Raw genomic sequence first — 18,336 nt, 5'->3', positions numbered from 1 at the left:
CAAACTGTGTTTGTGTGCAGCATTAAGAGTGATGGATATTTTTGGGAGGCTGAAGGAAACAGCAGTCCATTTTTCCACAAGCCTGCAAGAGACAGAGAGAAACAGAGACACTAAAACACAGACAAAGGAGAAAGAAAGTATGGAAAAGCATCAGTGTTGTCTGCGGCTGTGTGTCCAACTGGGTCCGTCAGAAGCTGTGAAACAGCTTACAGACAAACTCAAAAGCGGAAACATGCACACACTAAGATATGCCGAGGCATGTGTTGGTGTGTGCACGTCGGCCATGTTTCATTACATCCTGGATATGCCTTTCAAAGGAACTGTTGTCAAAGTATTACCTCTGCACCTCAGGACGAGGTGCTGCCTCAGTGTCAACTGGATGCAGTTGTACTCTGAAAGTTTGTTGCCTGGATCTCATGGATATTCTGATGCCTGTGTCTGTTAATGTTTCAATAAACATCTCTGTATGTCCTGCATAGATTAGACTTGGTGAATGAAGCAAAATTGAAAACACAATCATGGGGTATGTTTCCTTGTTATCATGAGCAAGTACAGCCTTTTTGCGTCATTTGTGTGTGTGTGAATGTTGTTAATTTTTTTACACGTTAAAGTGAAAGTTCATTTTATTCTCAGTACATTTTTGGGATTATAACGAAAGCCTTTCTCTGGGCCTTTGGAATGGCTACAGTTTTGTTTTTATCGAGCATGTGAGACCAAACCTCCTGTTACATTACTTATGTTGCTTTTTTCAGAAATCACCCTCGCCGTATATTTTTGAGATTTAATTCAAGCAAAAAGTAACATTTATATGTACATAATTGCATCTGTGCAGGGTGTGATTTGTGACACAACCAGATGGAGGGATGTGTGCAGATGATTTCCCAGCATGTAAATTCTGGGAAGATTTCCCAATGACAAGGAAATAACTGGTTTAAAACTGCTAAACGTTTTCTAAAAATCAAACTGATTGTAAATAAAAGTAGTAAAACACAATTACAAAATAAGATCTATTACAAAACCATCAGTGTAACAGGACGACCAGTTGTGGTTCCTTACATAAAGGTGCATCTGGCATGGCAGCCTCATTACAATAATTGATGATATATGGATCATAACAGTGGTTAATAATATAATTTAACCATAAATTACTACTTAACACGAGTTACAGTATGTGCAGCCTTTATTTGACCCTTTTTTTGTCCAGTTTTTGGAGAGGTGAGGTAGCTTTAGAGGAGATCAATTCTATCCCCCCTTGCAGTTAAGCAGAAGTCGGGATGTGTAGACCAAGGAGGGCATATCCCTCTCATCCCTCCCAGCAAATCACACCCTGGGTGTGTGAACAGTTGCTCAACAAGTGTAACATGATTTGTTACATTTTTCTTTTTCTTGCAATGTTGAGAATACCAATAGCACTTTTTCCCTTAAGATGCATTTTACTGAAGGTTTAATTCTTGTGTTTACTGTGAATCTTTTTTTTTTTGGAGATATAAGTTAATGTGTGTACTTGCTGTAAGTAGGCCTACATGTGGTTGTGATGTATAGCTTTACGATGATTCTTTTTATACTCACCGTCATGAGGATGTTAGTGGCGTTCACTGAGAGATCTTAATACTTTTTTCTTGACTTAAATTTGATGTCAATCCTGAGGTCGAAGCCATGTTGAAACAGCAAATGTTTGTGCAACGTTGCAGAGCTCCCGGTTTAATTCAATCAGCACAAACCTGCAACTAGTCAACATGTTATAAGGGGTTAAAAGAAAAGAGAGATTTAGTTCAGATCTGGGTTTGTGATATTGGGGTGTAACCATAGTGATGGCTGCTTTCTGGACCTTTCAGCAGCTCACCATCATGTGCTGTGTGCTTCTCCCTCCCTCTACATCAGTTTGTTCATGCCCAAATCCCCCAGCCTTTTTATCAAAACCTGCTTGTTCCTGTTCGACTCCTTCCCTTCATCACAAATCCTCCCAGTAAAAAAAAAAAAACACAGGAGAGAAAATGAGAGGCAAGAAATGGAGGGGAGCAAAATCTCTCAGCAGACGAGGGCCCATTAAGCGAGCCCCCTTTTTCTCCAAAGAATGCGCCTTGAGATGGAGGGAGATGAAAGAAACGAAAAAAGAAAAGGGAAAAAAAAACCTCTATTCTTTCTAAAGATAGATTTTTCTTTTACTAAGGGGGAGGCTAACAGGGAGGCAGGTTGGGGTTTGGATTGAGCGAAAGAGAGAGAATTGAAGGAGGAGGGCAGGTTGTTTCAAACACAAAAGCAGATGAAAGAAGTCTTTTGGCAGAATAGACAGAGTGATGAGGACACACATTATATGCGCTGCACACAAGCTGCCGTCTAACCGGAGGATCCCGACTTCCACCAAACGCAGTCGTATACTACCATTGTTTTGTGCATTTTATTTACACCGCAGCTGTCCACACATATTGACTTATTTCATCATGCTGTGTCTTGTAAAACGCCGTTGTGTGCTTTAGTCAACAAGTATTTCAACTATTTTGTGCTTGCATGTCAATTGTCAGCCTTCCCAGCCCCTTTTTCTTCCTTTTCAATCGACTTGCGTATGATTTACACATTATATGACTCATTCCAGCAGCCCTGTGCCATAACCAAATCAATGCCAGTCCGAATTCAAATAGAGGAATGATGTATAGCTGCATTTATGTTGTGCTACCCATGCACTTTTCTCTTTCATTCTCCCCCGCTCTATCAAACTTTTTGCAAGATTTGGAAAACGCGCTGGCGTCTTCTCATGCAACGCTTTTAAATCAACTTCCCCCTCATTTCCCCCTCGCCTTCTCCATCACAGACTACTTTGAAGCCCTTTAATATTTCTAATTAGTTAATGGAGCTGATTGCATTCATAAAACCCTGCAGTAAGCATTTCTAGCCCTTGGGCTGTCTCAGGTCTTTTTTTTTCAGTTTCACTTTCTTCCCCTCCTCATGTGTTTCCTAAAGAAATATCATCAAGACAAGCACTCTAACAGGTCCTCAGGCCCCCACTGGAACAGAGAACGGTGCCAAAGAGCCATCCCTGTGCCTGCCTGAATAAAATGAAAAAAGACCCACTTTTTATTTTTCTCTTTACTAATTGGAGAGCAGAGATAAAATGGGGCTACAGGGAGTTTTAATCTCCTTTCAGATCCATGTGATGATTCTTCTCGGGAACCTAGCCCGGGGGCTTCAAGCCAGGATCATTAGAAAGTGTTCAACAGTCATCCAAAGAGTGTCCGAGCATCTTTTTTTTTTTTTACCCCATCCCCCCTGTGCTTCATTTGCTGTCTCGCGGTAAGCGATTTAATGTTGCATCGAGGCCCGCAGTGACTTTAAATGACTATGAGAACGAAGTGTTTGGAGCCTGGAAAGTTTACATAGAGATGGTATATTTACACAATCAAAGACAAGCAAACGCTATCCCTTTATGAAGTGTGCATTATCATTAAAAAAGTATTGTAATGCAACATGTTTGATTGCCTAATGACTGCTGGGATTATCGGCTTGAGCCCTGGTGCACCGATTTTACAGCTACCGAGAGAAGTGTTTAAAATCCTGGTCACAGTCTTCAGCCTGGAGTTTTTCAAGCTACTTTTCTTTGCAGTGGTTCAACAGATACATTTTGAAGCTTGTATTTCTCTCTTCTGTTGGCTTCTTCTTCTTCTTATGCTTTTTACATGATTCATTTCTTTAATTGTGGTGGCCTGAAGTCACAGTTTTCAACACATCCAAGCGTGAAGGTTTAATATAATCAACTTTGGTGATGAAATGAAAATGAAACAGTGATGTTGCTTTTTTTTTTTTTTTCAATATTTATTTGAGGATTTGTCTTCATCATTCTCGAGCAAAGAATGAACCTGAACAAGTTTGAAGTCATGCCTCAATTAAATCTGGGTAAAATCCGCCTGGTTGTGGGAAATTGCTCAAACATTTACACTTGACTTCAGCCTCATCACTGTTGCATGACCGTTGTGCACTTTTTCTACCTATGTGAAAAAAACGACCTCAACTTTTTTTTTTTTTTTTTTGATGTTCGCTGGTTTTCACTGTCTTGCACTTTGAGTAGACTATCCAACATACAAAGCCAATGGAGACATTGTCATGAAATAACTGAATCCTGAAACTCTCAACACTTAAGAGTATATTTTCATCGGTTGTTGTGACGTTCGAAGGTTGTTGTTGAAGGTTGTTCAAATTTATTCTCCAATTTAGTTTGAATTTCAATGCCTTATAACTGGTATCATTTCAAAAGCTTTGACTTATTATTTGATTATTTATGGAGTTATTAGTGTTTGGGAAATACAGTTTTTAGGTATAAACTCAGCGAAGCCATGACTGTCCTCGACCAGTGGTTCCCAACATCGGTTCTTGACCCTGGAGTCAAAGGTTTACCTGCTCTCAGGGTGCCAAAAGCAGATAGAGCACACTTTCTATGATAAAAGCCTATATCTTTCATTTGAAAGGCTGTTTAGCTTCAATTGAATCATTTTGTTAAATGCCAAGGAAAAGGGTTGAAAACCACTGTGTCTGAGACAAATGATGTCATTGGCTCAACTGAGGAAATAAAACTCTGTATGTTTTTTTTTAATTTATATCCGCCAAATGAGTTTTTCACCTTTAGCTTGTGAATATCTATGACAGTTTCACTTCACAATGTATTTTTGGTTTCTTTGCCTGAACAATAACTGATTATCAGCTGCTCAGATATTGCTGCCTTTTTTCTTTTTTCTTTTTTTTTTTTTACTGGAGACTATAATGTCAATTTCCTCCAGTGAAAAAAAAATTAAACGAAGCAGAATTGAGCTTCCAATCCTTTGAAGCCTTGCACTCCGGCCTGCCTCAGAAATCTAAAGTGGTGTTTTAGCTTGTTGAATTTCATGGTCTTGGAATGAAATGAAAAAAGATTGTGGTGAATGTGAAGGTAATAAAGTAATATTTTTCTATAAAGCGGTTTTGTGTGTTCATTTTTTTGGGGGGAGGCATGTTCACAGTTCAGATTCCTCTTGTCTGTCTCTGTCCTCCCTATCTTTCCACCCATTCTCCCAATCTTGTGATTCTCTTCATTCCCAAACACATAACAAAAAGGGCATCAATGCTTATCACATAATGGAACTTGTCGGCTTTATGCAGGTAGTCTGGGTGAAAAGTTGAGAGACACGAGATGTTATTTTCCCCTGATAGACCTGCGCACCGACCAAAACAGTTTAAAGGAGCTTTAGTGGCTGATCTCTTCAGAAAGTTGAAACAGAATCACTCGTGTTTTGAGCCGTTTGATTCCCATCTACAAATGTTGCTTGTGTGCTGACAACTTAAGAGACGCGGTGATGTTATCGCAACATGATGCAGACGCACAAGTAGTTTCAGCATGGCTGGATGGTTAAGATTAACGCTGTTTTTTTTTTTTCTTGCTCTTTCTCTTACAGATCCCAGGCCTATAGACTTTGGCAAAGAAAGTGTTTTCAACCACAAACCTGCCATCAATGGAGGTAAGGTCCTCCCTTCTCCCCTCCGCTGCTTTCCTCCCCTCTCCTTGAGCCTGAGGCGATACTGGCTGTTTTACAAGTCTATCCCAAAGACTGGTGTAGCTGCTCTTTACGCATCGGCATGCCCATGGCTCCTTGTTTCACTTGTGATTCCACAAGAAAAAAAAGCCTGTGGCAAAAGTGACATGCAGTCTCGTGCGTCTGTGTGAGGAGAGAGACAGAAAGAGAGAGAGTGTCAGAGAGCATTTAAAAGTGTGTGTGTGTGTGTGTGCCTACATGTGCCTGCTGTGTGTTTCTCCTCCTCTTCTTTCATGTTCCACGGGAGAGAAAGTGAGATAGACAGGCTCCTTCTGGGCACCCAGAAAAACATCTGTCTGTAACAATCACGGCTTACGTGCACGTATGTGCTTGTGTGTATGCCCAATATTCCTTGTTCGTTTCAGCCCGCTGACAGGTACAAGACGAGTACTCAGCCTTTACCTTGCAGAACATGTCTGTTTACAGCCTCCTGTGTGTATGTTCATGTGTGCACTTTAGCTTTCCTCCAGAAAATACTCCAAATGCAGTACTTAATAGTGGATTGGCTCGTTCGTGTGCATGCATTCATTAGCATGATTGTCACACAAGGCAGATGCACACACTTCAGCACTCACAAGATACAGCACACACTACCTTTACAGTGATTCAGTCCATTACCTTCCCAAAGTTTTTGGCAATAACAAATGATGCTGCAATGTACAGTGCTGATTATACAGCTGCTGTTATGTGGAATAGCTACCTCAAAAACAAACAATCTGTTTTTCTTGGATTCAGGTTTTGTAAATGTGCAAATTTGCTTATTTTATCCCTTCGATCAAGCATTTCAACAGCACTGTATTTGGTGTTGTGCAAGTTGCTGAGAATTAGCACTTGTTCAAACTATTTTTGGGAATATCTGCTTTTTTCATTTTCTTCCTCAGTTAGAAGCATCTTAATGTTGTGTGGAAACTGTAGTTGGCTCAAGTTTGGAACTGAAGTGAAGTCATGTATCAGGTCCTGAACTCTGATGACTTTAATTAGAGAAGCAGTCCAATACCGACACTGCTGAGATTCATACTGTGGTCTATGATTTCATGAGGACACCCACGAATACAGTGGCTGAAACAAAATGCCGCCTTGAACATGAGTATGCCAGGCATGTGAGCTTAGTGAGATTTAGTACACAGTTTAGTTCTATTGAGTTGAGTTTTTGTCTGGTCCACCGATGACGTAGAAGACGGGTTAGGTAGAGCAGACGGTCGGTATGTCCCTCTCTTCTCACCCATAGCTTTTCCATAGCTGTTTTTAACAGCATAATTTATTGTGTTGTTTCCTGTTTGGTTTTTTTTTCTTCTAGATTACATCTTCCCAGGCTGGCCCTTCTCCACCCCCTCGTCTTCTGATATAGACCCCCCATCTGTCACTCTGGTATCAGAGAAAGACAAGGACAATGCCTGGCTGTACACGCTGGACCCCATCCTCCTCACCATCATCGTGATGAGCTCGCTCGGCGTCCTGCTGGGGGCGGTGTGCGCCGGTTTGCTGCTCTACTGCACGTGCTCCTACAGCGGGCTCTCCTCGCGCTCCTCCACGACGCTGGAGAACTACAACTTTGAGCTGTACGACGGGATCAAGCACAAAGTGAAGATCAACCAGCAGAGGTGTTGCTCGGAGGCGTGAGGTTAAGGGAAGTGGAGGGGAACTATGAAAAATGACGGGGGAGGAAGGCGATCCCCCTGCAAAAGTTATTTTGCTCTCAGTCGGGACAAAGAGAAGGAAGCACTATGTGTAATTTCAATCCCCCGTGTCCCCACACCTAATATCCTGCTACTCCCTTATTTCGATGTCTGACGGGGATCAATTCAATCCCACCTGTTTGTGTGCCACTGAGAACCTGTGATCTCCCTACATGTTATGAGGCCTAAACTCGGGGGGACAATATACCCCTGCATTTCCTACCTACACTCCCAATTTCTCCTCCGCCTGCAGGAGAGAGCCTGCTCGATTCTAAAAAGCCTGTGAATGAATGAAGGAATGAATACATGAATATGAATGACAGCCCTTACCCTAGAATATAACCCACCGCCCACTGGAATGACCAGAAGATGGACTACAGTCTGGACATTTGTTCTACAAATGAGAGCATGGTCTTTGATGTTTGCTTACGATGTTGCTAACGGGACTCTCCTTGACGAGAGGCTTTCCATCAGCCTGTACCACTGAGGGACAACACGGGATTATTCTTCATCAGCTAGAATTTGGATGTGGCCAGTGATGACTGCTCACATAATTTAAGAGGTTCTGACTGTTTGTGGAGACTTCAGCACCCGTGGACCATTTGATGTGGGGACCTTTGACTGAAATCAACACATATCAAGTGAATGCCTAACCCCTCCCTCTACGGAAAAAAAAAAAAACAAAAACAAAAAAACATTTTCAGAGATACTGAATCACACAACAGAAATGGATATAGATTTCTAATAGTGAAGAAGGAAACGTGGATGAAACAGGAGATTTTATTTGATTTGATTTTATTGTATTCGTTACTGCAGTTTTAGATATGAGTTCCGTGAGTTTTAAACGTCCATTAGCCCGCCAGTACGGCGGCCGCTCGCTCCTTTGTCTGCCCTCGGTCTGCGCTTTGTGAAACCAGTGGCCTAGAAGAGTAATGGTGACTGTTTTTGTTCTGTTTTAGACTTGTGTCTGTTTGGGGAAGAAAAAAAAAAAAAGGTAAAGTGATTCCAGCTTCAGTTTGTAGCCGCCCTGTAGAGCTCTTTCGCCATTTTTAGACTTTCTTTAGGATTGTGTTGGATTCCATGGTCTTAACTGTTCCTTCAGTCCTTTTCTATTTTGACACTTTTTTTTCCCCATCACAGATTATGAATTCTTGCAAAGAGTAGAGGAAAGGTAAGGTCGGACAGAAAATAGAAAAATAAGAAGTTTATCAAATCTAACATGCTGTTATGGAGTCGTGCTTTAGATTCAGCATTCTAGAGTTTGTTTTCAGTATATATCTATATTTTTTTGCTTTTCAAACTGTATGACGCCCAAATGATGGACAGACACTGTGTTATCAAAAAATGTCAGTGATTGTTTTATTGCAACCTATGGATTGCCAAAGAGCTGTGTATGTGCACGGTGGAGCTGAACAGGTGTTTCAAAAGAGGCCGGACGGATCAGGAGCGATGAGTCATCCCGCTGTTTCTCCACCACTCTTAACCTTAGACTCCTCAAAACGGCCGCTCAGACACGGGAGAGAGAAGTGCTCGAGGAGGAGAACGAAAGTCCTACCGCCAACTTTTTTTTTTTCTTCTTTTTTTTTTGGACACACAATCGAGCCTTAAGCTAACTACAGTATACGCTGTATCGGAGGACAGCCATCGAGGAGGGCCAGTGCTGCTTGAGAGACTAATGAACAGGAGGAAACACACACACACACACACACGCACACACACACACACACACACACACACACATGCACACACGCATACACAAGTGAAATGTGGAGAAGAATAAAGGGAGAAAAAGTGGATGGTGATGTTTACATGCATGCTTAAGTGAATCCTGCTGCATTAATCGGAGAGAATTTTGCAACGAATGAAAGTGTAATAGACAACCTACTGGATAGATTTTCAGAAAGTTGTTTGTTTCTTGTGGTTATAAAGTAAAAAACAATTCTTAACTATTACATTACAGTTTATTTTTGAATAGATCTTCTAAATTCATCACACTGGTTACATAATCAGCTCCTCTGTCCAGGATTTTACTCACATACCTTTAATCAGCATATGCTAATTCAATTTTCACAAAGCCTTAATGACACTTTTGCAAACTTGTGACACTGATAGTATAATGCAACGCTCTACTTCATCGAGGTGCAGAGAGTTTATTCAAATTAAAGCAGCTGGTGAGTAATGTGCTAAAAAAAAGAATTTGCAATGCTCCAATAAAGGCAGTTGAGAAGATTTAGCATGAGAATAAACTATAAATTATGAACATGTGTTTAAAAATGGCTCTGTGAATGTTTAATGAGAACAACCTCTGACCTTAAACCTAAAATATACATGCAATGAGCTTTTAGTGGGGAACAGAAAATGTAAATCTTTTTTTTTTGTGCACATTTACAAAACAGTATTACTAAGTATAAGTGAAATGTTGAACATATTGAAAACCATTTCTTAAATGTTTTTCAGCCTGTCACTGTAAGCTTAAGCAATTCAAAGCAGTTTTAAATGTCATATACTTAAAACTACAAAGCAAGTTATCCTCGGCTGCTCACAGTTGTCCTCTGCATTGCGATTGCAAAATTGTTCAGCATTCAAGCGAAATTGAAGTACAAATTACACATTTTTGCTTTGTTTCAGACCATTCAAACTGTGGTTGGTACTATTGATCCATGCCAATCAAATTAAAAAGAAAGTGATGCCGTGCATGTAAACATAGCCAGCGAGGCGGTGACGGGAAGAACAGATGACACACACAGACTGGCAATGGCTGAAATGCATAAAACATGTCTGTCAGGAGGACAGGTGGAGGATGAGAGGGGGAGACGCACACAATCACAACGCAAAGAGAAAGACAAGCAAAGAGACAAGAACACGGGCCGCAAAGGACGGTCAGTGACTCAGACAGAAAAACCCTGAATTAAAAAAAAAAACAACCTGACCTGCGCTGACCTGATTTCTTTTGTATTTTGCTTTTTTACTGTGCTTCGCCACAGTAAATAAAGTTAAACCCCAGAAAATCTGACTTTCTGTGAAAAATTCAGGTCATGTTGTTCTTCGGGGTGTAAATTGAAAGAAAAATGGAAGCAGAGGGGTGAAACAACAGTAAAACATGGTGAAGCACACTTGTTGTATCTTTTGCCTGGAGCCCCGCGTTCTTTCTTTTTAGTCTACCTCTCTCATCTCCCCATAGTCAAGGGCATGCACTGATATAGCCAGGAGGCCTAATGAGAGGGAATAAACAAGCAAAATAAAGGGATTATTAAAAAGTGTTGAAAGGTAGTCAGAAAGGGGAGCGATGGAGGGAAGCGAACAACGGAGAGTTTTCTGTCCTGTGTTTTCGTTGGACTGTTTTCCAAGTGCCTTGGAGCTCTCTTACTATGTCTCTATCTCACTCTCTCCCTCTCTCTTTTTCTCTTTCCCTGCTGACTTCTTATGTTCTTTATTGCTCACGCAAACATACATATAAACATAAAGGGACCAGTGGCAACAAATGAAAACATCTATCCATCCATCTCAAAACTCTTTCTTGCTCCTGTTTCACTGAGTTGACTCGTTCCTTCTGGAAGTCCAGAGGATAGTATTACCTCTTCTGTCTGAATGGATACACACACGATCAACATACACACACAGAAATGCACATGACATCAATACACATTTACAGCACTGGCCAGATAACTCAAACTGTTGTTTGTAGACTTTGTACAGAAAAATTTCTTTTTTAATGTTATTATTATTATTTAATAAAGGCTAAATAACAAGTCGTCCAGTTGTGTGTGTGTGTGTATGTTTACGTGTCTGTAGTGATCATTTTAATAGTTTGGTATGGCAGGTCATTTTCTGATGTCCACAGGTCACCTGGTCCATGTTTCTGATGCGACATGAAGTGAAACGGGGTCAAGATTCTGCAACAAAACACATAAATGAGTACATAATAGACAATATTGGTCCCATGTATGAGTAGAAGCCACATTGACTGCTGCTGACATTTGGAGCTGATATATCATCATCACCACATTATGAGGACCTGCTTCATCTCAAGTGTCTTTACTTCTAATAATTATACATAACTCCCTAAACGTCTAACTCACTGCGACAGCAGTCATGGAGTTCTGATCCCACAGAGGTGCTACCAAGTCACTGTTATTGTGTGGGGTCATCCGAGAGGCTTTAACTTTGAGACTGCTTTCTACAATTGGCCAACATATGTGATTTTTCTCAAATAGGTCTTCAATTGCTAAACTAAGTTTGAACAGCAAATCAAGTGGACATTAATGGCTGACTATTAAGAAAATTACATTCTCAAGCCAATAGGCCTTACCTTGACATCTGCAAAGTTTCCACAAAGCACATATTCTAACATGGCAGCTGTTGAATGATGCCTATTGTAGGCTATTACCCTGGCTCTTTGGAATATTTAAGCATATTTACACTTATTGTTTCGCAAAAATAATGTAGGGATTTTTTTTTGCTTAGTCTAAAAGTGTTAACCTTACAACTTGTAATTTCTAGAAGTGCAAGTAGGCTATAATACCAGTAATCCAAAAAAGATTGAGCAACGGCGTTTTATATTTGACACAACATAACCATCAACCTTTAACGCAGTGGTTCTCAATTATTTTCTGTCACGCCCCCCCTAGAGGACAGAATTTTTTTCAGGGCCCCCCCCCGAATTGTACTACCATTGAGAACTTGATAATATTTATTTATTTATCTGTATAAACCACTGTATGAGTTGCTGGCACCAGCATTCTGCATACAATCGCCTGATTATCAAAATAAATCTGCTATGGTGTGAGGTTTTTTGCACCTTGCGATGTGGTGGGCAACTTTGTAAGAGGCTAACAGTGCTTTTTTGTTTACTGATGCCGCGCTGACAAAATGAGCGGCTTGTTGGCGATACTCATGGAGTTTACGATGAAAAAACTCCAGTGGCTTACTGACATAACGGGTGTGTGGTCTCGAGGTGCCGTCTTCATTTATTTTTAGGCATAAAACACAAACGGGTGTTTCCTCGTTTCCGACCGTGTTCACGGTAAACCCAAGGGCTATGTAGCATCGTCATATCTCCTGCTCTTACTAGGTTTATGCCGGTTACTCTCACCTGTTTTCTTTTCCTCTGATGCCTCATCCTTTTTTCTTTTCACTCCTGTCAGAAACTTCTCCACCTCTCCTCCTCCTCCTCCGCCAGCTCTGTACACAGGTGTTCATGTGTAGTACTTCTTCTTCTCTACTGGTTGAACAGGCAGCCTGTTGATTAGTTTGAGCACTGCTGCCACCTAGTGGCTGGAGGCCCTTTTTTTATTGTTCAAGCATGAATAAAGACACTAATACTGAAAGTCGCGCCCGCCTCGCGCCCCCCCTGACACCCCACCACGCCCCCCCCCAGGGGGGCGCGCCCCACCATTTGAGAAGCACTGCGTTAACGTGTCATTTGTCACTTTTTCGCACTGTGGTATTTGCTGGTATAAAATATTAAAATCCTGAATACCTGTTGATGAAAATGTTGTTCAACGCCTGAATGTCAAGAGTGTTAGGTTGATATGGTTTCTGTCTCGACGCAAGTTGTCACTTAGAAAGTAAAAAAAAAAGAAAGAAGAAGACTCTTGCAGTCTGTAGACTCCATTCCATTATGTGTCATTTGGATGTTGGGTTGGCTGACTCTTTTCTACCCTTTGAAGGACCAGGACCCATCTTACCTCGAATGCCTCCCTCCAGGCAGTGAGGATGACCCCTATACTCAACGCCTCCAGAGGGATGATGGGGTAGCGGTTCGAAAGCTTGGAAAGTTGTAGGATGAGTTTTGAAGTTAGCCATGAGGGTTAAAATCGTATGTGCTCTAATCAAAAGACTCCAGTGAGTCACTTCCTCTCTGAAGTCTGTGTGCATGTATCTACATAAGAAACTATATTTATTTTAAAGTCACTTTATCTTCTTCTTCTTTGGATCACAAAGTACTACAGTGGCAGACAATAAAATACTCGCTGGGATGTTAAGCTGGTAATTTCAAACAGAGCAACAATAAAAGCATTGGATTTGTCCTTTGCACACTATCATTGTGTGTAACTGCAAAACAATCTACTAGTTTCTGAGTCTGACTGACAGACTGACACTACCATCTCTCTGTCTCTTTTATTTCCCGCTCTCCTTGTGTCTGTGCAGGTATTCAGAAGGGTCAAACACTGTCTTCATTTCATCGTGCTTTGGAAAGCTTGCTCTTTATCCCTTTGAGAAACAAAGAACTCTGGCCCGATGGACATCAGCTCACATCTTGATTTACCTTCCATGGATTAAGCTTAAGATTCCCACAAGATCAGTGGGTCGTTACACAAAGTAATCGAGGTGTTTTGTGTAAAATTTTGTATGACCATGGATTACTGGCCAATGCAGGTCAATGCATGTATTTATCATCTCTTCCTTTTCATGCTCTGATGTGGGAGAATGTTTGTTTCAAGCTTACAAAGACTGACGGACTTCCAGGTGTTTAATTACATGCCACATATTGCTGCGACTGCGGTGCAAATTGGGATTGATCCACAGACTGCATCAGGTGCAAATAAACCTGCAATTTCACTTCAATCACTTCATTCAAGCTTCATGTAAACGAGACAATAACATTTTTCAATCAGAAGGAATTAAATCAGATTGGAGAAAAAAAAGTGATGACATTAACGCAGTTACATCAATAATGATTGATTTCTGTTCAAAAGGTTTAAAAGTCCCTCTGCAATGTTCAACCAAAGCTTTGTTTTTCACATTAGGACGAGCCACACAGACACACACTCATTACCATTTATTTTTGAAACGTATTTCATTTCATGATAGTGGAATCATAATCTGTGGTTCTGCTAATTAAACTGCTGCATTCACACTGGGTGTATGTTTATATGCACACATTTGGTGTGTATACATGCATATGGACATATTCAAATAGGGCATTATGCACAAATAAGGTGCATGATCGTGTAGCTAAATTAAATACGCCACAGAACCTGTGCGCTATTATTTAACTCGAGTAAAAATGTCAAATCAGTACTTGTGCTTTAAAACAGGTGGTTGTACTTCCACTTCAGTAAAGAATAAAAGCTCTTTTATAACTTCTGTTTGTCGTGTGCAGTTTTAAGTGGGTGTGTGTGTGTGTGTTTAACCATATGCACGTGTTTGTTATAAACCACATGTTTAGGATGTAGGCTGTACTGCAGTAGTTTATGTCAAACCACGATGAGGAGAAGTCCAATATAGAATGTTTTATTTCTTCCCAAACCTCCAAACAATGGTAGAATAGATTTCCCACATTCCCAACCATCTGCTCCACTTTATGGTGCTTTGTAATCCAGCCACAGCTGGATCTAGAACAGCGGTTCGGTTTCAACGCTCCAATAAGCTTAGACAGCCATTAACACTGACCCATCTGCATCAGCATTTCTTTACCTTTTCTTTTCTTTTTCTCATCACTTGTGCCCTCATTTATTCATCGCCTCATCATCTCGCTGTTACTCGTCTTCCTCAGGAGGCCGACCTGGTTCTCACGCTTTCACTGACATAAACTTGCACGCACACACACACACACAATGCTGAGGCGTCGACACAAACATGAACACAAGCATCACAACTTGTGCACAAAGAGTGGAGCACGAGCGTCTGTAAGCCTGAAGATTCAAACACACTTCAGAAAGGTCTCTTGTGGTTGGCATTTGCTGAGAGTGTAACCTACTAACACAGATTTATAACTCCTGCTCAGTAGCACAAATTACTGATAACACACATACACACACGCATGCATGCACACACACGTATCCACACGCACTTTCAGCTTGTTTCTCAGATCAAAGGCAAAAAGTTTTCAGATGAAAATGATTAGCACTGTTTTGATGATTGACGGCGCTATTAAAGGGTACACATCACATTAAAAACAACTAAAGAACTAACCAAAAAGTGTTTTTTTTTTTTAATGATAATAATGTGTTAGTTCGACATTTACAAAAGCTCCAACACATTTTCCCAAAATATGAGGAAACAATGAGTGAAGTTAATTGGTTTTTTACTAATTAATCATTTATATGTTTTTACTAAGAGGAAAAGAAAAGCAGCACTAATGCATTGGTTACTTTCAATTGAAAAAGTTTATTTGTGCTCCACAAAGGTGGTCCAAATTCAATTCACAACTACTTTTTTCCAGTTCTGTCTCTTACCACACACATGCATACACCATGGCCTTGTTACCGGTGAATACCCTGTATTCTTTTTTTTTATTGGAGGCCAATTAGACTTTGCAACAACGTTAACAGCTGGATGAAGAGACTCTATGTTGCAGAAAACTGTTACAGCTGTTGAGGGTTGGCTTTCCTTCTGTCCATTGATCGTCCACATATGCTTTAACAAACTGGTTTGCCAGGCGTAATGCACCCTGGACACGCACTCAGGATCAACACAGAGATAATGGAAATCACACAAACTCATCCTCTCACCTGCAGGCAATTTGAGATTGAAACTTTTTTTTTTCTTTTCCTGGGATCACCTGAAGAACGTCCTGGCAAACACAGACAAAAATGGATTTTCCCCCCATCTACGTTTAAAAAAAAATCTCCATTGACACGAAACCGCACATACACCTGGCTCAGAGTTACCATGAGCATGCCAAACCTGTATGGGGCAGTGTAAGGAGAAGCATGAAGCCATAATAGCCCATCAGAATCCTGGAAAGGGTAAATTTCAACCTAGCCCTACGATCGATACTTGGAAAAATAATCAGAACGTATTAAACTCATTGAATGTCAATGTAACAAAATGTTGTCTTCTGTCTTCTGAATTCTGTCTATTTATTTCAGATTTGAATTTTAAAAAAAGAAAAAATTGAAACAATTTGTCAACATTTTTATGAAAATAAGGTGTGATTCCATTGCCTTGTTCAATAATTTAATTAAATTTAAAAAAAGACCTTGCCATTTTTATGGCACATATTTGTCCTAAAACTCTTCTTCAATTTTCTTCAAAAGGAAAGATTTTATTAAATATGGATATAATGGTAGCTGTACTTCTCTGCACTATTTAGAAATGTATACATCCTCATTTTATTGGTTTAGTCCACTGCAGATCAATTCAAGCTGCATGTGGCTGCTGAACTAAATTCAGTTTGACAATCCTGCTGTAGAAAGCCGATATAATCCAAACTGACCCCAGAAGAACATGCAAACTCCAAATGGTGTGGAACTGAACTGATGAGGGGCCCATGTCTATCTTCTTGCATTTGTAAATTTTCTACCAGTACTCACGATGGATGAAAGAGACTCAGTGAATTCATACATTCAGTCAATTGCACTGGGTTAATATTCATTTGCAAACAATGGATGTTACAAACAGCAACTCCTTTCAGCAAATCTAATGAGCACAAACCTCAAATATACAGCAACGATTTGAAGTCCTGGCGTGGTCTGAACACCACACTGTTCTGTTTGCAGGAGAAATGCAGCTCTTGTGTGTTTTTCCCACCTTGTTAGCAATAAATAAATGAGTTGCCTTTAGCTGAGACAGACAGCTAAAGGCGCTCATTTGTAAGTGGAAACAAATGAATGCACATTGCACTTTCTTACCTTGCTTGTTTGCGACCGTTTTTCCCTCGTCCTCCAAACAGATTATCAATTTATTGACCAAATATTCCGCATTGCACTTTAATTATTGCCTCGGCAGAGAAACGGCTGAACTAATATCATGGCGGCGCGGGCAAAACTGAAAGGCACTCTTCAAATAACCAGCTACAAATTTGATTTGTAAGCTTGCAGCTGTATACCGAGTCACATTATTCAGTTTGTTGGAGACACAAAGTATGCTAAGTGCGAAACGTCTCCTTGTATGAAATCAAATTTTTTTGTTTGTTTTGTTTCTTCCCCACCTGGGTGGGCTTCTGGGTGGGAGAACTTATGCTTGGTCTTGGCAGCTTGCAGGCCCCCCAGCTCTGCTAATGTCCTGACCTCCATGGCTGCATGCTGATAAATCAAATTACATTTCACCAGACAAAAGCTCTATTTTTTTCACTCGCTCTCTCTCTCACTACACATGTACAAATAAGATTGTCGTAAATCTAATCATAGTGTAAGCTTTATTGCTTTCTGATTTGGGGCTTTTCATTTGTTTGGCTGTTTTCCAGGTACTGGCAACTGTCCCAGAAAAATGTTGCTCAATTAAAAAGTTACACTAAAGCTCAGAGGGTTACCTGAGAAAAAGTTTGTAAAATCAACTTTAAATTCACAAAATAACTCTGATGTATGGAGATTTTCTATTTCCAATCATTTTTTTTTTTTCAATTTGCGTTGTAAAAAAACTAAAGAATTCTGCATAATGTTTCGCTTTTCTCCTCATTTGCTTCTCTTTTCTTTCTCCTCCATCACCTCGTGACACTCCTTGCTTCTCTCTGTCGCTGTAAATCACGTGAAACGTCTCCTCTTTGTTCCTCCATCGCTTCTCTTATGAAACATTTCATCATAAGTGTCTCCGCTGCCTGCATCCTCCTTATTTTGGTTTTCATCCTTCTTGATTCGTCCGTGCAACACTTCATCAGTCACCGCGATGGCGCACACATTCTCTTGTGATGATATCAGTCTTTCCATTCAGTAGCCTTTGGCTTATCTGGAGCTGCTGCTCAGCCACAAACACTTGTGCTCTTAGAGGTGCTTGTTGACATTAAGACTCTTAAACTATCCGAGGCTGCGGTTTTCTCCTCTTCAGAGGATTGTGTGCGTATGTGTATGTGTATGTGTATGTGTATGTGTATGTGTATGTGTATGTGTATGTGTATGTGTATGTGTATGTGTATGTGTATGTGTATGTGTATGTGTGGAATGGTATTTATTAGAGTTGTGGGGTTCTCAATGTGATTGTGCACTCACTATGTGGGCACTTGTTATAGCAGCTATTAAATTAAAGGTATTAAATTATCTTACTGGGACATGTTTTAATTAGAATACCAGGTTAAATTGAGCGTTAGGGTTGGATGAGTAGTTGTTATTGGGGTGATACTGGGAAGGTCTAAACAAATGCAATGCCGCTGAAAATGGGAATATATGTTTGAGGGTGTGGTTTGTATCTTACAGGGTTGTGAGTTATACAACACCAAATTTGAT

General features: G+C 40.4%; 1 protein-coding gene across 1 annotated transcript in view; it reads left to right on the top strand.

Moving 5' to 3' along the window:
• nrp2b (neuropilin 2b) overlaps window positions 1-10,972 on the top strand; it is a 101,566-nt gene extending 90,594 nt beyond the window's left edge. Inside the window, exons 17-18 of the mRNA XM_080498539.1 lie at window positions 5,418-5,480; window positions 6,853-10,972. Of these exons, the coding sequence (XP_080354665.1) occupies window positions 5,418-5,480; window positions 6,853-7,175 (386 nt within the window). The 3' untranslated portion in view covers window positions 7,176-10,972. The remainder of the gene's footprint in view (window positions 1-5,417; window positions 5,481-6,852) is intronic.
• The last annotated feature ends 7,364 nt before the right edge of the window (window positions 10,973-18,336 follow it).

Source organism: Blennius ocellaris (assembly GCF_963422515.1).
Source record: "Blennius ocellaris genome assembly, chromosome: 6".
In the NCBI taxonomy this organism is placed as follows: Eukaryota; Metazoa; Chordata; class Actinopteri; order Blenniiformes; family Blenniidae; genus Blennius; species Blennius ocellaris.
This window is presented reverse-complemented; position numbering and strand designations above follow the sequence as displayed.